This window comes from Bemisia tabaci, chromosome 3 (genome assembly GCF_918797505.1).
Source record: "Bemisia tabaci chromosome 3, PGI_BMITA_v3".
Lineage (NCBI taxonomy): Eukaryota > Metazoa > Arthropoda > Insecta > Hemiptera > Aleyrodidae > Bemisia > Bemisia tabaci.
This window is the reverse complement of record NC_092795.1, coordinates 39,594,770-39,619,039: the sequence shown is the minus strand read 5'-3', so window position 1 is coordinate 39,619,039 and position 24,270 is coordinate 39,594,770. Positions and strand designations below refer to the sequence as shown.

The window sequence follows — 24,270 nt, the reverse complement described above, 5'->3', positions numbered from 1 at the left end:
CCGGCCGTACGATTTTCTCCGCATTCTTCAACCAGCTATATAATTTTCTATCGCCTTCTTCAGTCGGCTATAAGAATTCCTATGGTATTTTGAAACGCAGCTCCTATCGCCAATTTTTACCAGGGTACGTACAATTCGGAACGTAGACGTAGATGTGCCTTCATTTATTCTTTCTTAAAATTTATTTCAATAAGTAGACCATACCTACAGTTTATAATGTGAAGAAATTAAAATCAAATTTGCAGTTATAGGCGAAAATTTCAGGTCCAATCTCTCTGGAAGGTTTGTCTCATTGTTCGGCAGGCTTTTTTGCGAGGTGATTGAGTGCCTTCAATTCTTCATTTACACTTCCAAGAACAAATACATTTTGAGTATGAACGAAACATTGAAAAGCCCTCTTTCATTTTGGATCCTCGCATTAAAGCCCGCCATTGGCGAAAGTGGTGAGTACGCGGGCCATCGAAATAAAGATTTGATTTTCAGAGACTAACAAGGGAGAGACGATTCTGATTTAAGAAATATATTCATTTTCACATGATAATGCTTGGCTGCGCGGTTTTTCTTGTTTTCTAGCCAATTCATATCAAACATGAGGCTTCAAAACGAACATTTAACTTTAAATTTCTGGTTTTGACTTGCGGGCCGCTTTCATTTTTATGTGTTACTCTCTAGCTGCTGCATGAAGAGTTTATCAATTGTTCCTCGCGTAATTTACAGAATTTTTGACGAAAAATAGGTATTTTCGAGGTTTTAACAAAAACAGTGGAAGGTGAAAAAAAAAAAAAACAAACAAACAAAAACATATGAGATTCGTTGCAAATCAGCGTTATAGGTTTTGAACAAAATCGCAGTGTCCAATGCATTCCTACAATGGTTTCTGAATGTAAATGGAACAGCCTCCCTAAATTAACGTTTACAAAGTTATGTATCAAAATGCTGCAATATGTAATCGGCGTTATCAAGCTGAAAATTCCATCGAATCGAACGCGCCTATCTCTTGCGTTTGAAATTGAGATGAACCCAGTCCGAAGGATAATTCGCGTCTGTGGACTGCGTTATCTTCCGGAGGTCATAAAACTCACCTCTGACTGTTAACCGCTTCAATTACACTTAAATTTGAAACCAACTTTATCGACATCATCTTCGGAAATTATTATTATGAACGGAATTCTTGTGGTTGCGTCAGTAAATGACCGAGTCGCGTATCTTTGCCGATACCTCGCTAAAAGAATTGGATGAAAATAGTGTGGAAACTAAATGTTTTGGCAACAAAAATTGGATGGTTTTATGCACGGTGCAATATCTTCAAGACAAACTTCAGACCAAGGCGTATAGTTTAAAAGAAAATCATTGAGATCTGGTAATAGAGACGCTTAATACACTATTCTTGCCTTTTGCTATGGAGAACTGAAAAATTAGTTTTACTTCATGAAAGCCTCTTCCCAAGTAGCATTTTTCAACGGAAAAATCGCGATTTTATCGCCGATAAAGTCGCGATTATCCTCGATTTTATCGGCGATAAAATCGCTAGGATCATCAACATTTGAGCGATTATCCTCGATCTTTTCGCGATTTTATTGCGATTTTATCGGCCCGAAAAAATTGCGATTTTATCGCGATAAGATCGAGGATGATCGCTCAGATGTTGATGATCCTAGCGATTGATAAAATCGCCAAAAAAAAGGGGTTAAAGTTGTCAGCCGATTGCCGTTAGGTTCAGCCGTCAGGTCCTTTGACGAAGACGAGCGTAAAATCCCCGGAGCCTCCGCGGGGATTCGAACCCCAATCGCTACGGTGGAAGGCCAGCACATTGTCACTATGCTATGACCGCTATATGACTTGCGTGTGCGAATTGAAGCCTCTTATACATGGATCGGCGCTTCGCAACCTCACAACTTATGTCTTTGCGTTGACTGACACCGATTTTTCATTGGATTTTTTTTTTTTTTTTTTTTTTTTTTTTTTTTTTTTTTTTTTTTTTTTTTTTAATTTTCCCTCCTCTGTATTTTATTTCATACCTTGAAATACGGTTGGTAAAATAAGGTTCTATTGGTAATCTCATCATTCTGTCTCTGTAAAATTACCAATAATAGTGAGATGGCAAAGTTACCGATGGACCTTGGGAAAAACGCCAATAGTTTTTATCGACTGTGGTAGAATTACCGAGATAAAATGGTAAAGTTACCGGGGATTGATTACCAATAAAAGTGGTATTCTTACCTGAAAAAATCAGTAAAAATACCGGTTTTCAGGTAAGCTTACCAGTCTGTCTTTGTAACATTATACTAATAATTGATAAAAAAAAATGAGATGGTTAAGTTACCAACGGATCTCGGTAAAAACGGCGGCGGCGGAATAGAAACATCTTTCATATGCGTCATTCATGCGTTAATGAAAAATTGCAATTTATTGCAATTTTATCTCTATAAAATCGCGTTCGATAATATCGCGATTTTGTTGCAATTTATCGCGATTTTTCTCCCGATAATATTGCAATAAATCGCGACGTCGATAAAATCGCGATACATTCTCCAATTAAATCGCAATTTATCGCGATCACTGCTACTTGGGTTATTAGGTATCCTACATTTCTTCATTCGGCGAGTTCTCTTCATAACATCTAGTGTTTCAGACGTTTCTGAAGATATGTTAGAGACATGAGGCACACATATGACATGATGTAGTTTTGGGAATTAGCTATCGCAAAGGTCTCCTTCCAAAGATCTTTTCTTCTATTTCTTTAACTACATTATGAGTTTCTCTCGGCGCTTCCAGTTTATGTAAGCGCATTTTGATATTACTTGACTACCCAGGGCCGGATTTACCTACTTGCCGCCCATGGGCCGCCTGTATTTTGCCGCCCCCTTCTCATTCGTTTTGAAACATCAATAAAAACCATCTAATGAACGTGCCAGTAGGGGAAGGGTGCATACAACGCGTTTACTCGTGTTGAGCGCATTTTTTGGGAAAGCCCTGGCAACACTACTAGCAAAAGTTCACGTAACTTTGCGCGAATGTTAAGTTTCGTAAACCAATCTCTGTGTGGACAAGGCCTTCCATTCATAAGAAATGAACGAAAAAATTATGAAGGAACAAACATAAATGTGGATTAATGATTTTAACTTCCGCCGCCGCACTATGGTCCCAATTCACTTTTCAGTGATCAAAAATCATAGCGGCTCTCCGTTTGAGTATAAATACATTTAAGATGTGTTTTCCTCATGATTTTGATGCGCTGAATCCGAATTTGACCTCCGCTTTTCCCTAAAAAATCATTTGCAAAAGTTACTGTCATTTTTTCACAAAAATCACAAACTACCATACGATTGGCTTGTTATACTTGCTTAGATTGGATGAAAACCATGCGTTCATTGCACATACATGTACAGTTCATGTAAAATTAAGAATGTTTTGATTTTTTGACACCCCCCCCCCCAATTTTTTTTTTTTTTTTTTTTTTTTTTTTTTTTTTTTTTTTTTTAAGGAAAACTGAACTGAAAAAAATGAAATAGATCTAAAATTCATTTGTATTTTAAAAATGTCGAAATAATGCTTCAGAGAAGACTTTTCTTTACGTTGATTTGACGGGAAACGCAAATCGGGTACATAACAATGTTGAAGAGCGGGGGTGCAATATTGTCACGTTAAGAAAAATTCAATCAACAATGGATAAATATTCGGAGAGTAAGAAATTTTACATCAATAGGTACTTTCTAGGATTGAAAAGAGCGTTTTTAAAGATAAAACTGCGGAACGGAAAACTTCCCAAAAAATCTCAAAAAGTAGGGGGAACCAAATTTTTTTCGAAACGGTCAACCTCAAAAAGATTCATAGAAGCTATATAAGTGCGTCTCTGTAGATGCAAAAGTGCTTAGCACGTGTTAAGCCTGCAACTATAGGTGTTTTTCGGGGCAAACAATTGAGTTTTCCTGGGACAAACACGTAGTCACGTAAAAAATTCAAATTTGGTCGAAAAAGCAGGCGGAAGCAATTATTTTTGGTTCGGTTGCCTTTCTAAGGATCTGCAGAAACGACTTAAAAGTGTCTCTGGAGGTGCCAAATGTCTCAGAATATTTTTCGAGGGGCTTTCCAGGGTTGTAAAACAGTATTTTGAAAGAAACACGCAGGTACGAAAAAGATTCAAAATTCGTCCAAAAAGCAAGAAGAACCAACAATTTTTGGTTTAAAATCCTTCTTAAGGATTCATAGAGACTACTTAAGCACGTTTTTGGAGGTGTCGCATGCCTCAAAAAAGTTTAAGACGACTACAGATTGATCGATGGCTAAAATTGCTAAATACCGTTATTTTAGCCACCGACTTAGAGACCTAGTAAATTCGATTTCTCGAGAAAAAGCAAACCAAAGCACGAAATATTTCTACTGTAGCTTCCCAAGCCTACCTTGGAGGCCGAAAAGTACGGAAGGCTGGAAAGTGATCAAAGGGTTGCGACGAAATAAAATGCGCGACATTATATCTCCGATACCAATTGACAAGATGGAGGACTATTTTAAAGATTTATTAACGGAGAGGCGACCCGAGTTTCAAGGCGGAGTCATAAGCACTAAAGAAGATTCCAACGTGGAGATCCAGCTCCAAGATGTAGTGAAGGCTGTGAGGGAGCTGAAAACTCGCAGAGCTCCTGGACCTGGGGGTATACCGGCGGAGTTGATAAAATGTGGCACTGGTAAACTATTTGAACATCTGAGGAAACTCATGCAAGACTGTTTGCATGGTTCCGAAATACCAAAGGATTGGAAGGAATCTTGGATTACTCCCAGTCATAAGAAAGGTAGTAAACAAGATTGCGATAATTACAGAGGTATATCGGTCACAGGAACCTTGAGCAAGGTCTATGGTAAAATTCTCAAGGCAAAGGTCGAAGAGTTTTGGAGCGGCCAGGAAGCCGAAGAACAGGCTGGTTTTAGAGCCGGTAGGTCTACCGTCGACCATCTGTTCACCATTACCCAGGTCATCGAGAAGAAAAGGGCGGTCAGCCAGGAGCTGCACTTGGTGTTTGTGGATCTTCAGAAAGCTTATGACAGCGTGCCGTTAGTGAAGCTTTGGGAAGCCTTGGAAAAAAGGGGTTTTAGCAAAGGACTTGTGGGGGCAATTAAATCATTTTATAACGGGACGATAGCAAGAATTAAATGTCGTGGAGAGTTGTCCGGAGGTTTTTTCGTCACAAAAGGGCTAAAACAAGGCTGCTGTTTGTCACCAACACTATTTAAGGTATACCTAGAGCACGTTTTAAAGGAATGGAAAAATAAGGTTGCGGGAATGGGCGTTCCACTCGTTGATGGGCAGACCCTTTATACTCTATGCTTTGCCGATGACCAGATCGTTGTAGCTCAAGATGAGGAAGATGCAGATTACATGACGCGGAAGTTGGTCGAAGAATATCGGAAATGGGGCATGGACGTTAGTGTGTCCAAGACAGAGAAGCTGGTCATGGGAGCAGCGCATCAACGGCAAAGCATAGAGCTTGAGGATGGACGGCGCATCGAAGAGTGTGACGAGTATAAGTATCTCGGTGTTTGGCTCGATCAGGATGGAAGGATGGATAGAGCAATTAAGGACAGGATCATCCAGGGCAGGAGAGCCATCGCGATGCTGAACGGGGTGCTCTGGGATCAAAGCATCTCAAAGGCAAACAAGCACCGGATATATGATGCCATCGTTAAAAGTATCTTGCTCTATGGTAGTGAAGTGTGGCCTTTGACGAAAAGAACGCAAGAAATGTTGAGGGCAACTGAAATGGATTTTTGGCGGCGATCTGCCGGCATTTCGAGACGGGACCGTGTCCGTAATGAGAGAATTCGCCAGGTGATGAAGGTTGAGAAAGATATCGTGCACGACGTCATGTCCAGGCAGTTATGCTGGTATGGACATGTGCAAAGAATGTCGGAGGAGAGGTTGCCCAAACAAGTTTTGGATTGGGTACCACCTGGGAAGAGGCGACGGGGACGTCCCGTAAAGGGTTGGCGGCAGGGCGTTGACGAAGAGATGTTGCGGTGTCAGTTGCCCGATAACCTCTGGGAAGACAGGCATATGTGGCGTTTGGGTGTCGTAGAACGCCAGAGTGCGTTATAAAGCGACTCTATATATATATATAGCTTCCCAAGGATGTGTAGAAGCTCCCTAAAGGTGTCTCGTTAGGTGACCTTTGGTGACTTTTTTTTAAAATGAAAGTTCGTGGGAAAAATCGGCATTTTTTTATGAAAAATAGGTATCCAACTTCTACCTTGTGTGGGATGTGTCAGAATGCCTCGGAGAAAAATTGTAATTAGTGCGTTACAATCCTCTTAGAGTCCTCTACAAAATGGTATAAGCAAGAATTCTGAGAGACCATTTCATGATTCAGGAGAGGCTCCGAACGCTTTGTTAGAAATAGCCACTTCACGGGTCAGAAAATACGTATCCGACTATTTGCACAGTTTGTGACACTTTCAAAGTGACTAGAAATTTTTTTGAGGTATACTACGTGTAGTTTATGACCCGTAGATACTATATTTATCAATTTTGACTTGAAAAAAAAATGTCGTCCAATTTCATAAACATCGATTTTTGAGCGCTCCCGAGCGGATTGGGACCATAGTGCGCCGCGCCGAGCAGACCGCTCCGTGTTTGCCGCAATGCGTGAAGTATTCTTACAGTCTTGTAGGCGCTATCCGTTTTACGCTGACCGCAATGACCGCGACTGCACTGTGTTTGATACAATGCGTGAAGTGTTCGTGCAGTCTTGTAGGCGCTAATATATTTTCAATGCCGATCGCCACGCCGAGGGTTTCTCCTTTTCATCTTAAGTCCTCGTCATCATTTCTCTCTAAGTCGCGCCGTTCCAGGCCAAATTGCGTGTTTGGTTTCTCTCTTAATTCGACTAATTGAAGGTGCTGTCTCTTGTATCACTGAAAGACGACAAAATTAGAAATTACTATACTCTCAGGAAATGAGAGATTTTGTCGCCTTTTCTCTTTAGTAATTTTTTCTTTTCTAAATCCGATTTTTTTATTACTTACATTTAAAAAAATTAAAAAATTTGCCGCCCCCCTATAGATTTGCCGCCATGGGCCGCGGCCCATGTGGCCACCCCCTTAATCCGGCCCTGTGACTATATCTCATGGGGAAAAGGGCTTACATCCGTGAATATAGTGGATTTCTTTTTATAAAAGAAATCTAACGAACGTTTATTTGTTTTTTTAATATTCTGTGAACTTTCTGCGCCCACTTAAAAATATTCACAACGAACTAGGACTTTTAAGATTTTTTGTGGTGTTCTTTTGCACGACAAAACACGATCGAAAATTTTTTAACGTTGTAATATAACGTTGACTGTAGTCATCGATATTCGGTGTCTACAAATACTCCCTCTATAAAAGTGCTTCAGATAATTGTACCCATCTGAAATCTAGTAAATGACGCCCGAAGGGACTTGGGGATGGGAAACACAACTTGATTATGCTGACAAATTCCTCGGTTTAAAAATGCTACTCTTCATGTTTCTAAAATGATAATACATTTCTTTCTTCAGTGCCTTACCATTTGTTTTCATTGTTTGTTGCAGAGATGCGCAGATGACAGCAACTTACGCCCCTCTTGACAATGGGGGTGACTTGAGTATATTTTCCGCACAGAGATCTACTTCTGAGAATTCATCGGAACATATTTCATAATTTGTAAAAATAGTTCTACTTTTTAATTAAAAATGTGTTCGTGACGAAACCATTTTTCGGCTACCCGCCGTGAAGCAATAAAATAATTCGATACCACGTTGTTAGCAGAGAAAAAATTAGCAATTTGATTACTCAAAGTTAGTAAAATATCTGATTCTCAATCACGTCTGAGTGAAAGTAGTGACACGTGAATATTAGTGTTAGATCTTGAAAATTTACAATGCTCTCTAGTATGAATCAGTTGTTGGAGTAAGGCGATTCGCTCAATTGCAATCCTGAGATTTGATCAAGATGTCTTTCAAAGAATGGCTGTGTTTGTGGCTCCTCTTCCTGGGATACCTCTTCTTCGGGGCGGCCGTGTTCTACCAGATTGAGCGACCCAGTGAGCAGGAGAAAATGATCGAGCTGGCCGAACAACGGATGCAACTTCAAAGTAAGTTAACTTAAACCAAAGCCTAATGCCTTAAAATTACCAGCAATTAGATGGTTAAACTGAATTGACTCCGCGGAGCGGCGCACGGTAAATCGAGTCATGGGATAGGTCGGACAAAGTTTGGAAACTTTAAACGCTTATAACTCCGTTTATGCAAGACTTTGAAGTTCTGAAAGTGGTTCCATTGGTTTTCTCGTGAAATACTCCTCCATAAGCACCCCTTAAAATATAAGATGTGACGAAATAAACATCAACATTTGCATTTTTTGTCGAACATTTCATGTCCGACTTCCTCCGAAGACTGTTTCTACTGTTCGGCGTCCGCCATAAGATGAAACACGGACGAGTGATGACGAGTGATGACGAGTGATGACGATACCTAATCATAGATCAAGATGGCTACATTCATGTGAGTTCGACGAGGGTGATGTTTTTGAAAACATTGAGAAATTCTGATACAAATTCGGCCAATATTCGGAGACTACAATCTCGGCTTTGACTGCGATTGTATTGAGAACAATTTCGGCAGTTCGTTGAAATTTTTCCTACGGTTCAGGAAAAGTAAAAAAAGCCTGATGAGCTTTTAAGCGGATTAAGTTTGGTGGGGAGGAACCAAATATTTGGAATTTGGGAAATCTGCTTGTTTCTGTTTTTATTTCTCACAAAGAAAATTTTGTTTCCATATTTCAATTTGAATAAACTGCAGGGACTTCAATTTTTGCTTATGAGGAATGTCAAATTTCATGCAAAAATTATTAAGTGCTTTTTTGAAAATCAATAATCGTTCGGTGCCTTCATTTTGTATGCAAAAGAACCAAACCAGTTTAAAGAAAATAACCAAGTGCTCAGTGGGTTCCTTCTTAAATTACCTAGAAATGAAAAAAATCATAAGAAAAGGAAGCTATCGTACGGTGATGCTATTATAGGTCTTTCAAGCGGTAAAACCTCTAGTCTGCTAAGAAACTTGAATCCCCTCTATTAAACTCGATCAAATATCTAGCTTCCAAAATTTATAACTGAGAGAAGAAAGCTTGTAAAGATATATACACGAGAAGACAAAATCTGCGGAAAATACCCCATGATCTTGGAACGTATTCCTCCGTATGATACACAGAATTAAATCTTAATCAGTCTGATCGAAACGTCAACAAACCTAATTTATCGCACCGGATTGGTTATTGACGCATCATGTTCGGGAAATTTGTACCCGAATAATTACACCTTTGACATTTATTTTACTCCCGTTGTTGCCGGCAATCAGTCTCATCGTCAGGTTCGAACATATACCACGACGCCATCGAAAATTAAATAACCCCGCTATGAATATATGTAAATTTGTCCGATATATATTGCTCAATTACGGAAACATCAAACTTACCTCATTCCATGTTGTCACTTCATGCAGAAAGGTTTCTATATTTTTTCACGAAAATGAATTCAATAATTAATATTGATTCTGACTTAAATATTGCATTTCCAGGCACAATGAAGTTGAATAGGTATTATTAGGGTGTGCGTTTTTATTGAAAAGGTAGGAGAGGAAAGAAATAAAATAAAAGAAAGAATGAAGATTTAGTGTCCAGTATTAAACTGCTGTAATTTTGGCATCGTTGCATGCAAAGCTCCGTCCGTATCGCAACGGGCGGTAACGGCTTATCTGTTTGCTTAATGCCGTTTAAGGGGCTTGGAGGACAAGGCGCATTGGTGCAGTTTTTGCTATTTCGAGAAATACGTGTTTGAAGTTTCGAATTAACATGAATCTTCGTGGCGGAAAGAGGCTTCAAACTGATTTTTTGATGCTTAAAAATTTGAACTTGGGAACGAATTTTTCACCAAGTACGCATTAAGACTAGTTTTACATGAAATCAACTATATCTCAATTTTTTTTTCAAAAACTGCACTTGTGCGTCTTGGTCTCTAATTCCTTTTGTTTGTAGCTATCAAATCTCACGTCTTCAAAAAATGGTCCTCCCATTTTCGTGACATTTGAAAACCAATGGGAGACGTGAAATTTTAGCAAATCCGTTTTCAAATATGACATTTTTGATTAAGTATTAACCAAGAGAATTTTGCAAATCTCTTGAGCCAATGAATAATTAAAAATTGAATTTCTGAAGTTACAAAAGCTGCCTGAGCTTCCGCCGTGAGCACGAGAATGAACACGAGGTCAATTCATCTGTGTTTCGGCTGCCGACGCAATGCGATGTGATGTTGGTCCTCAGGCGCGAATACAACTATTCGAACTCTCTGGACGTCCGGGTTGCGTGTGAAAAAATGAAGCCACTTCGGCTTTTCTTGCCCGCATAGCGCAATATAATGCGTATCGCTCGCGCAAGTCATTATACCTATTAGAGCAACATTTAATAGTTGCTAAACACGCATCTCGATTTGCAACGTTACAGATTTCTTGTCACGTTTTTTCAAAGGACATTTTTAACTACATTAGTGCCGATCTCCAAAAAAGAAAAAAAATAAACAGCGAAGATTATGAAACGTCTTAATCGACAGACGCATTTTGTGACATTCTTTATCGATTAAGTACTGCGAAGAATTGCTGGTGTCATTAAAAACTCAATGAGTAGAAATAAACTCATAATTAAGAGCTAGGATAAGTTATAAAAAGTGTTTAAAAAGGTTATTACGCATACTTTTAACTAAGCCTCTGGGGAAGCAAACTCATCTACGCGCAATAGAAGTCTATCTTTATGGGGAAACAGTAAGATAGGATTATTTTACACAAATATATGGCATAAGTTATCGAGCTCTTTTTTCAGTGCATATCATGCTCGAAGAATACGCACTTTTCTCAGTCACATGGCGATGAAGAAGAAGAAGGAAAAAAAAAAAAAAACAGCAAAGAAATTATATGAGCTACGCTTCATGGGACAAGCAGTATAACATGTACAAACTTTCATTGACTAGCTCTTCCTTCATAACATTTTTTATTTTAGATATGCGTTTTCCGATTGTAATGATTCAAAATGTCCACTCTTAAAATTGAAAAAGACCAAATGAAATTCCTGCGTTAAATCGGAGAGGATTATTCGGAAAAATTATGATAGGTATTCTTTGTAGGAACCGAAACAAAGAATTTACCATATCAGAAAACAGATACATTTACAGTTTCTGGATCTATCGTTGATTTGCGAATGGACAGCGTTCAATTTCTTTTTGCGTGAAGCAGTCTGATTTGGACCGAGTTTATCAGAAAGGAACCAACCCACATCAAGTTGAAACTGAGAAAAAGAGGTTTGAAGTTTTCTTCCTCCATAAGACTCATTGTAGAAAGTAAACTTTAACGCATCTTTTCACAAACTAATATTTTTTTTCGATCTTCAGTTTTTGGCAGAAGAAAATATATAACTAGAGGAACTCAAAAACATCCTTAACTCAATTTTTTCGAACATGTGGGTTGGTTCCTTTCTGATGAGCTCGGTCTATTTGTCTTCCCTCAGTTTTGATTAAAGTTTCGGTATATTTCGTCAGTAACAACGTCTTTGTATGCAAAATATTTTATTTTGGAGTCCGTCTAAATATGAATTACGGATTGTTGAGTATGATGGGTAGGAATAGGCTGAGGCGGTGGTCGGTTGATTGATGAGAGAGCAGAAAACGTTAAATGAGTAAAAGCACGGAAAGAGGAGTTGATCCGTGTCCTGTCGTGACCTCTGACCCTTGTCATGTGACTTCATCTAGCATCTGCCCACGCGTTCATCTTCTCTTTTTGTAGACTTTTTCAGGCGAGACGCACGTGACGTCATAAATACTCTCCAATGAGGCTGCAGGTATTGGTTAGATCGGATCCTATCATAGGCAGATCCAACTACTTCGAAACGGAAGCGTGAGGGGAGTCCAGGGGGCCCCCAATTTTTTTTTTCTGAAATTTTAAAGCATCAAATATGCAGTTTGAGTCTATTTTGTCATGAATAATTTTCAAATATAAGCGTCACATGGATAATAAAATATGGGTGCAACTTTGCAATAGGAGATAAATGTGCTTTTTTTTCGTGTAGCCATCGATACATGTCATCGTTTGCGGCAGGCGCTATTTAAATAACTATTCGACCACGGGAGATACCAATATTGCCGCTCTCTGGATTTGAAGGCGCGTCACACTGCGAAAATGACGCGACCACGAAAAATAAGGGCAAGAAAGAGAATGAGTAGGATGAGAGGGATAGGATGAAGATCAAGAATCAGAAAATTAAGGTTACAAAAATTTCTGATCGAGGCATACACAGAGAATAAAGAGTAGACAATTTTACCGCGTTCAATGTACGTCCATCTGTACAAGCGTCTATGGATAAAGGCGTGATCTTTTTATGTATTCCAGTGCAAACTTATTGCAAAAACTACTCCAAAATTCATTTTAAAAAAGGAAACAACGAAGCGTAATATTCACTTCTAATTCGATAAAGTGAAACTCGAAACAGCAGTATTCCAGTTTGTTCCCACCAAGCTACCGATCACATTTTATTACCACTGACGGCATTACTAAGTTAAATTCTGCACGCGATTTACTCTCCTGTTGACAAATAATTTTCACCAACAATTCAAAGCAGAATCATTTGTCAGTGATCTATAAAAAGAATGAATTAGGAGCGAAAATAGAAGCATCATTAAAAAATACAGGATTTTTCCAAGTTTATACCGTAGTTATTTTGGTTCCACAAGAAAATGTAGCAAGCTCCTGTAATAGTGTACCCCTGGTTGACGTTGATTTTTCCTATGAGCGTTTACAGATAATCGGAAAATTATATCCATGACGAAAGCACCTACATCGGTAAAATGATTTGTAATAAGCAAAAGCAAGCATGTACAAGTTTCGATTTATTCCACTTTTAAAATCGTCTTAAAATGTATTGCACTCAAAAGTTAACGGAAGGGTCATAAGAGAAACTTCAATATCAATTCTTTCAAAGAAAGAAAAATGCAGAGAAGGTATGAATTGGATGATTGATTGTGAGTCCAACTCGATTAATTTTAGTGGATGGCACTTGCGATGATGGAAAACATTTTAAGCCGCGAAAACTTATCTCCCCTAAATTCCAGAAGCGCCAACAGACAACGCCTTGAAATATAGGTTAATTGATGATGCAACGATGCAGGAAGGAGATCGGAAATCGATGAGGATATTAGGCCTGATCGACCAAGGAGCGACAACGCCTCCCTTTATTCCGGCAAAATTGCCTCCATTCTAAACAACTAATTCAATTCGCTCGGCGGAAATGTATCTTTTAGAGCCACACGGCGCCAGGCTATTCAGCTACGATTCCGGGAAACAGACAAACATAACATGCATTTGCTGTGCATTGCGCCACGAGTCTATCCATGCACCGTCCAAAAAAATTCACCGAGTGATGGGCTGATGGGTTTCTTTCTGTACTTATAAAATACGTCGCTCCAGTCTTCCTTCGCACGATTATCAAAGGGGCAAAGTTGTGTAAATATTAGAATCACACGCAGTTTTTCGTAACAGCATCAATATGTCGTCGTACTGTCGGTTAGGCGTAGGTTCCGTGTAACGTGCAGTCCTGATCATTTGCAAGTACTGATCCTTCATTTCGCGATAAATGCAGCCTGATACCCTTCTCTTTGCAGCTCTAATGGACGGTGTTGCCAAATTTCTGGATCCGCCTCTGCCCTTACGTCAGGAGGGCGACGAATTAATGCATACTTTTATTCAAAACTTTATCGAGGTTCATTTTGATCAGAAAAATTTGATCTGACATTAAACTTTTATTACATTGGTTTGCCTTCGTGTCCCCCGAATCCAAGAAGGCAACTGATTATTGGAACTGAACCAATTTCCGGGTTTCGTGTTTCCGTCGCGTGCACCGATCGTCAGCTGCTCAGCATCTTCCTCTTCCTTTAATTTTTCCGCCGACAATTTGCATGGTGCTAATGATCAAATCTCCTCTCTTCGGAGGGCCCGTGCAGTTTTCCGTCAAATCTGATAATTGATTCCGCCCTCCAACTCTATTTTCCCTTCTCATCACCGACAGGCATGCTAACGCCATCGATCCGACAAAGGCGAGGAGTCTTTTGAACAAACCGAGGAATTCCGCCTCTTAAGCACTGCTAGCGTGGTGCTTATATGAGCAGCACGCAAAAATGACCTCTAGAGCGCGGAAGAAACATAAGGAATAAATGAAGGGAGGTGTTACAAACGTGACATTTGCAGTGGTGTGACGTGAATTGCGATATACCGATTGTTATGCCGTTTAAAACTATGGATAAGGATCGATAAACAGGGTGTTTGCAGCGAACACCTTAATAATCGATTCTTTACCATAGGTTTAAATGGCACAACAATCGATACATCGCAATTCACGCCACGCCACTGGACATTTGTTTCTCTGATGTGCCGAGCGGGAGCTGTTTTCTTTCTGTCGGAGCCAAAAATGTTGGAATCGTTATGCGTTCCCACGAGTAATCTATGTGCAACTTGGTATCACAACCAGAATGGACCTTTGAAAGTTACGTCATGTGCCTACACGTTCAATGTAGCTTTTTTAACCTGTAATTCTTTTAAGTTGGCTTTTCTCCGTAAATCTGGTGTTTCCACAAGAATCTACGTCAGTGGCTTGATGATCGTTGAAATTCCCATTCGTAACCAGGAGGGATTTCTCTTTTTTTTTTTGTTTGTGACAATCAAAAATATCAAGTCCCCTCGAAGCGTCGCCGACCATTGGAAACCATAGGGTCTATCATCGCATAGTTCAAAATTTGATGGCAACTTTTCAAATATTCAATTTTTTACTCAAGCGTGAAAAGCATATTTGCTCGTATTTGAAGATATAAAAATCTGCCATAGGTTTTACGTATGGAAAAATCTTGAAAAACGAATGTGGATTATGTAAGCATCAAGTTGCAGTACACATCAGACATTAGCAATTTTATTCGCAAGTGGAATTCTTGGATTCACTCAGAATTTCAATTGTCCTGCTCACTCAATACATAGTTGGCAGTTAAGAAGGACTGAGATAGTGCACAATAGATAGACTGCGCAAATAGAATAAAAGCTCTTTTTGCTTAAGGCTCCTCACCGTGAATTCGCGGAAGAGCTAGTGTTTAAATGTATCTTTTTGTAATTTTCAAAAAACCGTATAAAATGATTTCAATAAATGGAAAATAATAAATGTGATGCTGAACAATTTTTTTTTCAAGAAAATGTAAATATTTAAACATCATTTAAATTATTATGAGATGAGAGTTTTATGGTCCGGAGGCTTCCCTGGCTTTCTACAGGGGAGGGAAGCGGTCGCGACACTGAAATTTTGAGTTCCCCTCAAAATTTTGAAATTATTCCACTAAATTCAGAGATAACGGAGAATTTTACTCCATCCAAAAACCAAGAATTCCGCAATCGGCCTACTCCTGCTCGAAGTATTGACCTCTAAAATCGGGGGTTAGAGCCCCACTCCCCAAAATTAAATATCTCTGAATTGACGTAGAGGCTCAGGAAAAAAATGTTTTCCAAGATGCTCGACCAGCAGGAAGCCGAATACCACAGTCGCGAAGCCCTCTAAACATTTTCTGATGTAATACAGGGGGTCCGTAATTTTGTAAGTTCAGAGGTCCCCTGTATGACATCGGGACGTGCTGCACTTTAATCCTCCATAATCGACAATATGAAGCCTGAAATCAATTTAAACCTTACATATCTAAGGTAGAAAGGGCCCTTGGGCAGGTCTGCACATCCAAGTAGCGGTTGAATGAACTTAAAATGAAGAGTTTTGTGGCTGTGTGAGTGAAGAGACAGCACGGCGCTGTATTTGATGAGTCAATGTGCCGCGCGCCGGGACCGAAACAGAGGCTAAGGTCACGATGGAGTGAGTTGAGGACCAGAGGTTAGACTCATTGCAGGGCAGGACGACAGACGCGACGCACAATGGGGTCGAGTCAAGAGGAGAGGGCGGACAGAAATTGGAAACTTTAAATGCTTATAACTCCGTGTATACAAAACTTTGAGGTTTTGAAAATGGTTCCATTGGTTTTCTCATGAAATTTTCTTCAAGTAGCACCCCTTAAAATTTAATATGTGACGAAATAAACATCAAAGGTTGCAGTTTTAGTAAAAAATTTCGTGTCTGACCTCTCTGATTGACTCGATCCACTGTGCGACGACCGGGTATCCGCTCTCGTTGACTTCTGGCGGAAGCGCAGCAGTCGCAAGAAACGATTGTAGTCTCTCCTCTCTCTCTCTCATTCTCTTTTCGACCAAAAGTGCACCGGCCAGTCTACGCAAAAAGCCTGTGCCATACATGGATTTTATTAGAGGCCCTCTACAATGAGTGTTGAGAGTTCGAGAATGTGTTGATCAAAGACTACGATAAACGCCACTGTATATAATTTCTCTGAACGTCCGTGACATCAAGTTCAGGGCCGGATTTAGGGGGTGGCCATATGGGCCGCGGCCCATGGCGGCAAATTTTGCAATTTTATTAAATATAGTTATAAAGAAATATCGGATTCAGGAAAAAAAAAATACAAACGAGAAAAGGCGACAAAATCTTCACTTCCTGAGAGTAGAGTAATTTCTAATTTTGTCGTTTTTGTCAATATAAGAGACAGCACCTTTAATTGGTCGAGTAAAGAGAGGAACCAAACACGCAATTTGGCCTGGAACGTCGCGGCGCAGAAAGCAATGATGACGAGGACTCGAGATGAAAAGGAGAAGCCCTCGACGCGGCGGTCGGCGTCTAACACTTATTAGCGCCTACAAGACTGCATGAATTCTTCACGCATTGCGTCAAACACAGCGTGGACGTGTGGTCAGCAACGGTCGGCGTGAAACGCACAGCGCCTACGAGACTGCATGAATACTTCACGCATTGCGTCAAACACAGTGCGTTCAGCAGCAGTCTGTGCGTGAAACGCTTAGCGCCTACAAGACTGTAGGAATGCTTCACGCATTGCGCCAAACACAGTGCGGTCAGTTTGTTCTTTCATACTTTTTTCGTTCATTTCTTATAAATGGAAGGCCTCGTCCAGACAGCGATAGGTTCACGGAACCTAACTTTCGCGCTAAGTTCCGTGAACTTTTGCTAGTAATGTTAACAAAGCTTGCAAAACATGAGTAAACAAACGCTTCTTACACACTCCTCCCCGCTGCACGTTCATTTGATGGTTTTTCTTTTTATTGATGTTTCAAAACGAATGAGAATAAGGGAGCGGCAAAATACAGACGGCCCATGGACGGCAAGTAGGTAAATCCGGCTCTGATCAAGTTCAAAGTTGTCTCTTACATGAGATGACTGAACTCCCCCTTTCAAGGAACTCTAGGCTCAGATGGAAAGAATGTGGCTAAAAGAGCAAGAAACGTGTGACAGGAAAAGTCTTGCCTATTCTTCTCTGCAGATTCCTGAGTTTAGTTGAGTTAAAAGACATGGGCTCATTTTTTGAAGGTACTTCAGATGAACCTCAGCGGATTTAGCGTGCATTTTGAACAGAGGGATCAATAGCGGGATCCGTATGGATTGCAGCGAAAAAAGAAGGTTTTTTCATCTCAGAATTCTTTACGGAAAATATTATGAATGTGGGAAAAATATCAGAATTCAGAGTAAATATCTTTAAATCTAATACATTTTTCTCCTTGTCTACTTCACCTTAGTTCCTCGCAGACTTTTTTCTTTTACTTCAGCAGAAATGCTTTATTCATAACAAAGTACATGTGAATATTATTCGAAATATAATTCAGTGGGAGTCAAATTGATCTAAAGAAAATTCTGCCGCATAAACCGTGCCATTACACGATAATTCCTCTTTTTGCTCCTTATTGCTTTTAAGTGCTTAATTTTTTTACGGAAAATTCTGCTCGAGCAATGTGAACACAGGCGGCTATCCTGTATGCATTGGACAGAGCCATGCACCTGTAACCATTCTGACAATAGTTGATTTTGAGTTCCATCGACCTTCACAAATGTCATGTCATAAGTCATAAGCCGCAAGTTCAACTTTCTCGGCCAAAGTCGATCGAAATAAACTCAAAGGACAACTGCATCACGCGTCTCTATTAAGCGCGTAATTGTAGACTAATTTTGGCCGCGTTCCCTTTTGTCCGGCTTTTAAAGGATGGAATGCGCCCGTCATTTGCTCATTTGGCGCTGAACAAGTCTACTCTAGGTCAGAGTGGCGCCTTGGAGCATAGCCCCGTCTTAGTATGTTTATACAGCCCAGTCATCGTGATCTAGGCCCTAATCGGTTTTTGAGGCACTGGTAGCTAGCTTTCAGGAAGAGAGTGTATAACACTCTCTTCCTGAAAGCTCTCTTCCTCTCTCTCTCATGAGTATACTCATGACAGATGAGCGTTAAAAAAAGACTGACCTGTAACTGAATGGAGATGTTGCATGTGTAAGGAATTTGCAATTTGACTATTGATTCTTGAGTAAAAGTTCGCGAGAAACACGATAGTGCCACTGGTTTTCCCTGAAATCAACTCCCAAGCTCAAAAAAAGCTTTTAAAGTTGAATTTTTATTTTAATTTTTTCTTTCCGGATCAGCATCTTTAGTGTTGAAACGGTCTTCAGTCAAAACGTGACAGCTAGTCCAGGTTATTGAGGGATACCTTGATCAGTGTTCTGCCTTCCCTCTAAAATGTTAGGAGCCACCTTGGCCGGAAAGCCCAATTTTTAGGAGTCATCTACTATTTTTTGGGAGCCAAATTAAATTTTTGCATGCGGGCCATGGCGAATGGCCACGGTGCGTATAGAGAGCGCTCTATCGCTACCGCTGCTTCTCAATTGCGAGTTCCATCTATCAAATTTTTAGGCGCCAAGGCCCGATTTTTAGGTGCATTTGGCGCATGGCGCCAGGGGAGGGCAGAACACTGACCTTGATCTTTAATAGCTTATGTGTATACTTGTATCAAATTTGGACGACTTTTAACATTACTTTTTTCCATCCTACCACTGGAATGAATAGGTAAAAATTGAATGATCGAAGACTGCTTCTGACGTGATTCTGCAACGGTCAATTTATATAGATAAATGAATTGATGCCTGCTAAAAGGGCGCAAGTCCAACAAATCATGAGCCCTAGCGTCCTGCGTAACAAACGACATCCAGGGCTTATGAGTTTTTGGACTTACACCCATTTAGCAGGCATATAAAAGGTATTTTTGCTCGCATTGCCTTGTTGAAGTATCCGAAACTTTTGAAGAAACAATGCTCAGGCTCAGCACCTCCAGTGCATGTTTTTATCAGCCAGGTCGTTTACGTAACTTTTTCTTAAAGATAGAGCTCTGTTGTATAATGCATTAAGCAGCATTTTGAACTGTCGGAAAAGTCACCAAATGCTCATTACCATTGTCCCTCTAATATTCAAGAAACCGCGGATAGCTAAAAAACGGGATCGAGAGTCTCTTACTGATAGTGAATTTATTGATGGACTCATCCCGATCCATCCGGTAGGAGGTCAGAAAGACGCTTATATTTGGCCCTCGGAGGCATTCTTAGGCACTTGGAGCCCTCTGGAATAAGTGCCAACAAATCCAATTCTTAAGAAACTGCAGAGAACCTCAGCAATTATATAAAATTTAATTAAAAAGACATATCTCTTTCCTAATAAAACGTAACAAAATAATGCAGAACGGCTTGACAAATTACATTTAATTTGACACTTTTCTCGGGTTTCTTACGTTTTTTTACTCGGTACATTTTTCAATCCCAAGCGAGTCGCGACACTTAAATTCTGCTCACTTTGTCACGATAACAATGATAAATTCTCTGCTCCGACTTTACGCATCAAAAGTATACTTACATTGATTTGTATCCCTGACCACATAAAAGGAGACGAGATATGTTCAAGACAGAAATAGCAATATTTTTTTATTGATTGTAGACGTGCCACGATTGCCGGATGACAGTCACAGATAAACGACAGCTAGATAAACCTGCATTTCATAAAAATAGCGAATTCCACTGGAGTCACTTTGTGGTTCGCGAACTGATGAGCTAAAAATGCGCGGATGGATACAGATTATCTTAAAATGAAACTGTAGTGTTTTCATTGTGTTCAGACCGGTTAACGTTCCCACTGGAACCTTGAACTTTTGCCGCAGTTTAAAGTGCGTCATTCTGGCAGGAATATTCGAAATACATTATGAGATGATCGGTTAATTTTCATCTTTTCAGCACAATGGGCCGTTTACACAATTTTCGGACCTATTTTCTGAGTTCATTTATGAGTCACTAGTGTTACCACACTTATAAATTATCTTTGATGCACTAAAGGGGAAACAAGGTATTGGTTTTTGTACTCACTCTTATGCGGGATATCTTTACTTTTCCGTAAAAAAGAGGTGTTTTATAAGTATCATTGCACCAGTAATTCAAAGCCGCCAAAGATGGATTGCCGTTGTTTTTTTTTTTTTTTTTTTTTTGACTACTTATCCTCGTATAAAAGTAAAGTTGATAGTGAAAGTACTAAACCACGCATCTCGGTTTACGATGTTGCGAACTTCCTGTCATACTATATTTTCAAAATGGAAAATGACTAAACGTCAATTCTTTGAAACTTTCGTGATGAATCTCTTCTGTGCGAGGGAAACTTTGTTGGCTTGGAACTTTGGAAGTTTCAAGGAATAATATCGATTTGTTTGTTTTTTTTTTTTAAAAAAAAAAATAAAAATAAAATGGGAGCAGGAATTTTATAACCCCCCAAATGAAATACTTGGTCCGGTAGTTTCACCGTCAAACTGTTACCCTAAGAATTAAGAAATGTATTAGATGTTCAATACTCCTATTTCATTACCCTCTGCCTCATAAAAGGACTTAGAATAAGATCAGTGTTTTACAGACTGTTCGAAATTTCTGAAAGGGGGGGGGGGGGTTCTAGAGGAAAATTCACTCCAAATGCCGCCCAAAAGAGGAAGCACCGAAAGGCTACCCAATAAATGACGGCCCACCGAATACCAGGCAGGAGCGACAGCCGGTGAAGAGCCACCGAGGAACTGATAGGTAACCCCTAACCAACCCAGGAGCTGGAGTTGGAGTTTAGTTTATCTCTTTTAGCAAAGATTTATTGTTTCATGACCAGGGTCGGATTTACCTTCTTGCCGCCCATGGGCCGCCTGTATTTTGCCGCCCTATCTCATTCGTTTTGAAACATATCAGGTGAACGTGCCGGAGGAGGAGGGGTACTTAAGACGCGTTTACTCGCGTTTGGCACATTTTTCATGAAAGCCCTGTCAACACTAGCAAAAGTTCACGGAACTTTGCTCGAAAATTAAGTTCCGTAGACCTATGTATGTGTGGACAATGCCTTTCATTTATAAGAAAAGAACGAAACAATTATGGATAAGAATAAACATGAATGTGGTCTAATGATCTTAATTGCCGCCACCGCGCCAACCGCACTGTGTTTGGCGCAATGCGTGGAGTATCCCTACAGTCTTGTAGGCGCTATGCGTTTCACGCTGACCGTCGCTGACCAAGTGACCGCACTGTTTTTGACGCAATGCGTGAAGTATTAATGCAGTCTTGTAGGCACTATGAGTTTCACGCCAACCGCTGCTGACCGCACTACGTTGGACGCAATGCGTGAAGTATTCATGGAGTCTTGTAGGCGCTAATTCGTGTTTTATGCTGACTGGTGCGCCGATAGGGCTTCTCCTTTCCATCTCGAGTTTTCAAATTATTATACTTTAATTCTCAGGATATGAGAGATTTTTTCGCCTTTCCTCATTTGTGATTTTTTTCTGAATCAGATTTTTTTCTTGATACGTACATTTGAAAAAAATTACAACATTTGCCGCCCCCTAAATTTGCCGCCATGGGCCGCGGCCCATGTGGCCACCCCTTAATCCGGCCCTGTTCATGACAAATGAACAAAACTTTCGATTAATTTATTATCGGTGGATGTTTCAGATTTGCTGCAAAGTCATTTTCACTTCAGCTCGCTGCAGTCGCAGCAGCAGGTTCTGAACGCACTGAACAACCTCTGCGGGCAGGATATCTTCGACTTCCAGATCAAGAGGAACCTCCAACCAGGCGAAGTTATCGAGGAAGGCCTCGAAGAAGATGAGCTCACGTTTAAATGGACCTACTATAACTCTTTCTTTTTCGCTCTCACCACTCTAAGTACAATAGGTGCGTAAATGAGCGTTTTTAACGGATATTCTGAAGTTTAGAGAGAGATAAAAATTTAGTTATCACATGGAACGTTTCGTAAAAAGAGACCCTGCGATGACGCACGGTTTCCACGACTATACAGAAATATGATAGTCTAAATTTAATGTGATATGGATTCGGGCAAAAAAGCCCAAAGTGAGAATGAGGTGATTACTGCTATTGCTATACTACATAGTGCAGAGAACACAAAAAAAATTTCAAACATCAATTATTTGGGGAAGAATTCTAAGATTAAAGGAAAAAACGAATAGATTGAGTAAAAATTTGTTAACGTTTATCAGTGCTGTTTTCAGCCTTAGAATCAGTTCACCTCAAAAGCTTATTATATTATGCATATAATACAATTTATCGCTTGTAATCTCGCCACCTTCTGGCCTAAGTATCACAAGCGGCATGCGACGTTTAAAAATGCGCCATTTTACTTGTTTTAAGAGAAATTGTAGGTAGAATCTGTTTGAAAATTTCACTGACTTTCATCAGCAGCGCAAAAAAAATTCAGTGAAATTTTTAGACAGCTGTGTTAAACAATTTCTCTGTATAAAAATGAAATGGCGGCGGACATTTTTAAACGTTGTATGGCGCTTGTGATACTTTGGCCGGAAAGCGACGATCCATCGGTATCGCACGTTGTTACAGCTTTTTATTTTCTGCATTTGAATAACATATTCCACCATATTCCACCATATTCCACCATATTCCGCCATTTTCCGCCATTTTCTCACCATTACGTTTAATAAGTACGATTTCTATATGTGTGCATAAATTGTCTCGTGAAAAAGGATCATGATAGATTAATCCACACAATTCCGAGCAATCCTCTATGAAGAATCTTGTAATAGCATTCGTAAAATCAATGTATTCAATCGATTTAATGTAATTTTATTCGCTTTTACTAAAGTTTATTGTGCCACCTTAGCTTGGTAAAGTCCCTTGGACTGCTGTATCTCCAGTGAAGTGGCACATTATCCTGTTGTGGAAGGCAAGGCATTAACCTGGTTTCTGTCAATGGAGCCCGTTTCATAGATGAAAGAAACTCTAATCTGTGGCAACTTGAAAAGCTTTCAGAAAGACGAGTTATTTATCCCATTTATTGCTTACACCAATCTTCTATTTTGTACGTGCAAATCTTTTTAAAGCACGTCCATTTGTTTTCAGGTTATGGGAATCTACACCCTTCGTCACCTCTCAGTAGATTTTTGGTGATTATCTATTCCTTAATCGGTATTCCTATCAATGGTATTGTTCTCACTCAACTAGGAGAGTTTTTTGGATCAACAGTAAGTAAATTTTTCTCTTCGTCGAATCAACGTCACCAAAGTTTCTCTGTGAACATGTGAATCCGCAAGGAAAAGCCCACCTTGAGTTTCACATTCGTAAAATTCGATTTTCAACTTTTCTAGAGAAATTAAAACGATGGTAGATGCCTCAAGCGTCGAACGATTCTAAAAGAGAAAATGAAATCCTTTAAAATTTTGAGGAAAACAATGCTTAATTTTTTAAGAAAATGTGATTTATCAACATTTTCAACGACGTCTTCGAAAGTTGAAAAGTAACATTTAATGCGCGTATGTTAATTTTTTATTTGCTCAATAAAAAAGAGGTCGCTTTTTTCCTGACGGTGCCTTTGCATGGATTTCAGTCATAATTTTCTCACAATCTCTAAGCATACTGAATTTCGGAAACATATGCATGCAGATGTCTGGACATATACAACAAGGAGAATTGAAGGAAATTTTCTTTAGGAGGCCCTTAAAATAAATGATAGGTAGACTTTTTAAGTCGTTGCCTGTACGTCCAAGCAGAGACGTATGCGTATACTCGATTGGCTTCAGTATAATGGAATCGTGTTCTGAATTACATTACAATTTGAAAGACCTGCGCTTCCTCACAGATTATGTAATCAAGAGTCGTTAATTGTACGCGTTTCCACATCATGTTATAACACGAGTCATATGTTTTTTTCGGGAAAAGGAAAATAGATAAAAAAAACTTTTCGTTCGGTTGGAATGAGAAATTTCTGACCCGATGAAC

The 24,270-nt window shown here is 39.7% G+C and overlaps 1 protein-coding gene across 7 annotated transcripts in view; it reads left to right on the top strand.

Moving 5' to 3' along the window:
- The window catches only part of Ork1 (open rectifier K[+] channel 1), a 61,528-nt gene that overhangs the window by 12,307 nt on the left and 24,951 nt on the right, over window positions 1-24,270 (top strand). For 6 of the 7 annotated variants that reach the window (XM_019044465.2, XM_019044464.2, XM_019044461.2 and 3 more), the window contains exons 3-5: window positions 7,563-8,104; window positions 21,976-22,197; window positions 23,395-23,516. In XM_019044465.2, the coding sequence (XP_018900010.2) occupies window positions 7,963-8,104; window positions 21,976-22,197; window positions 23,395-23,516 (486 nt within the window). In that variant the 5' untranslated portion in view covers window positions 7,563-7,962. Of the gene's footprint in view, window positions 1-7,562; window positions 8,105-21,975; window positions 22,198-23,394; window positions 23,517-24,270 lie in introns of those variants that run through there. The other variant, XM_019044467.2, reaches the window with a different exon arrangement.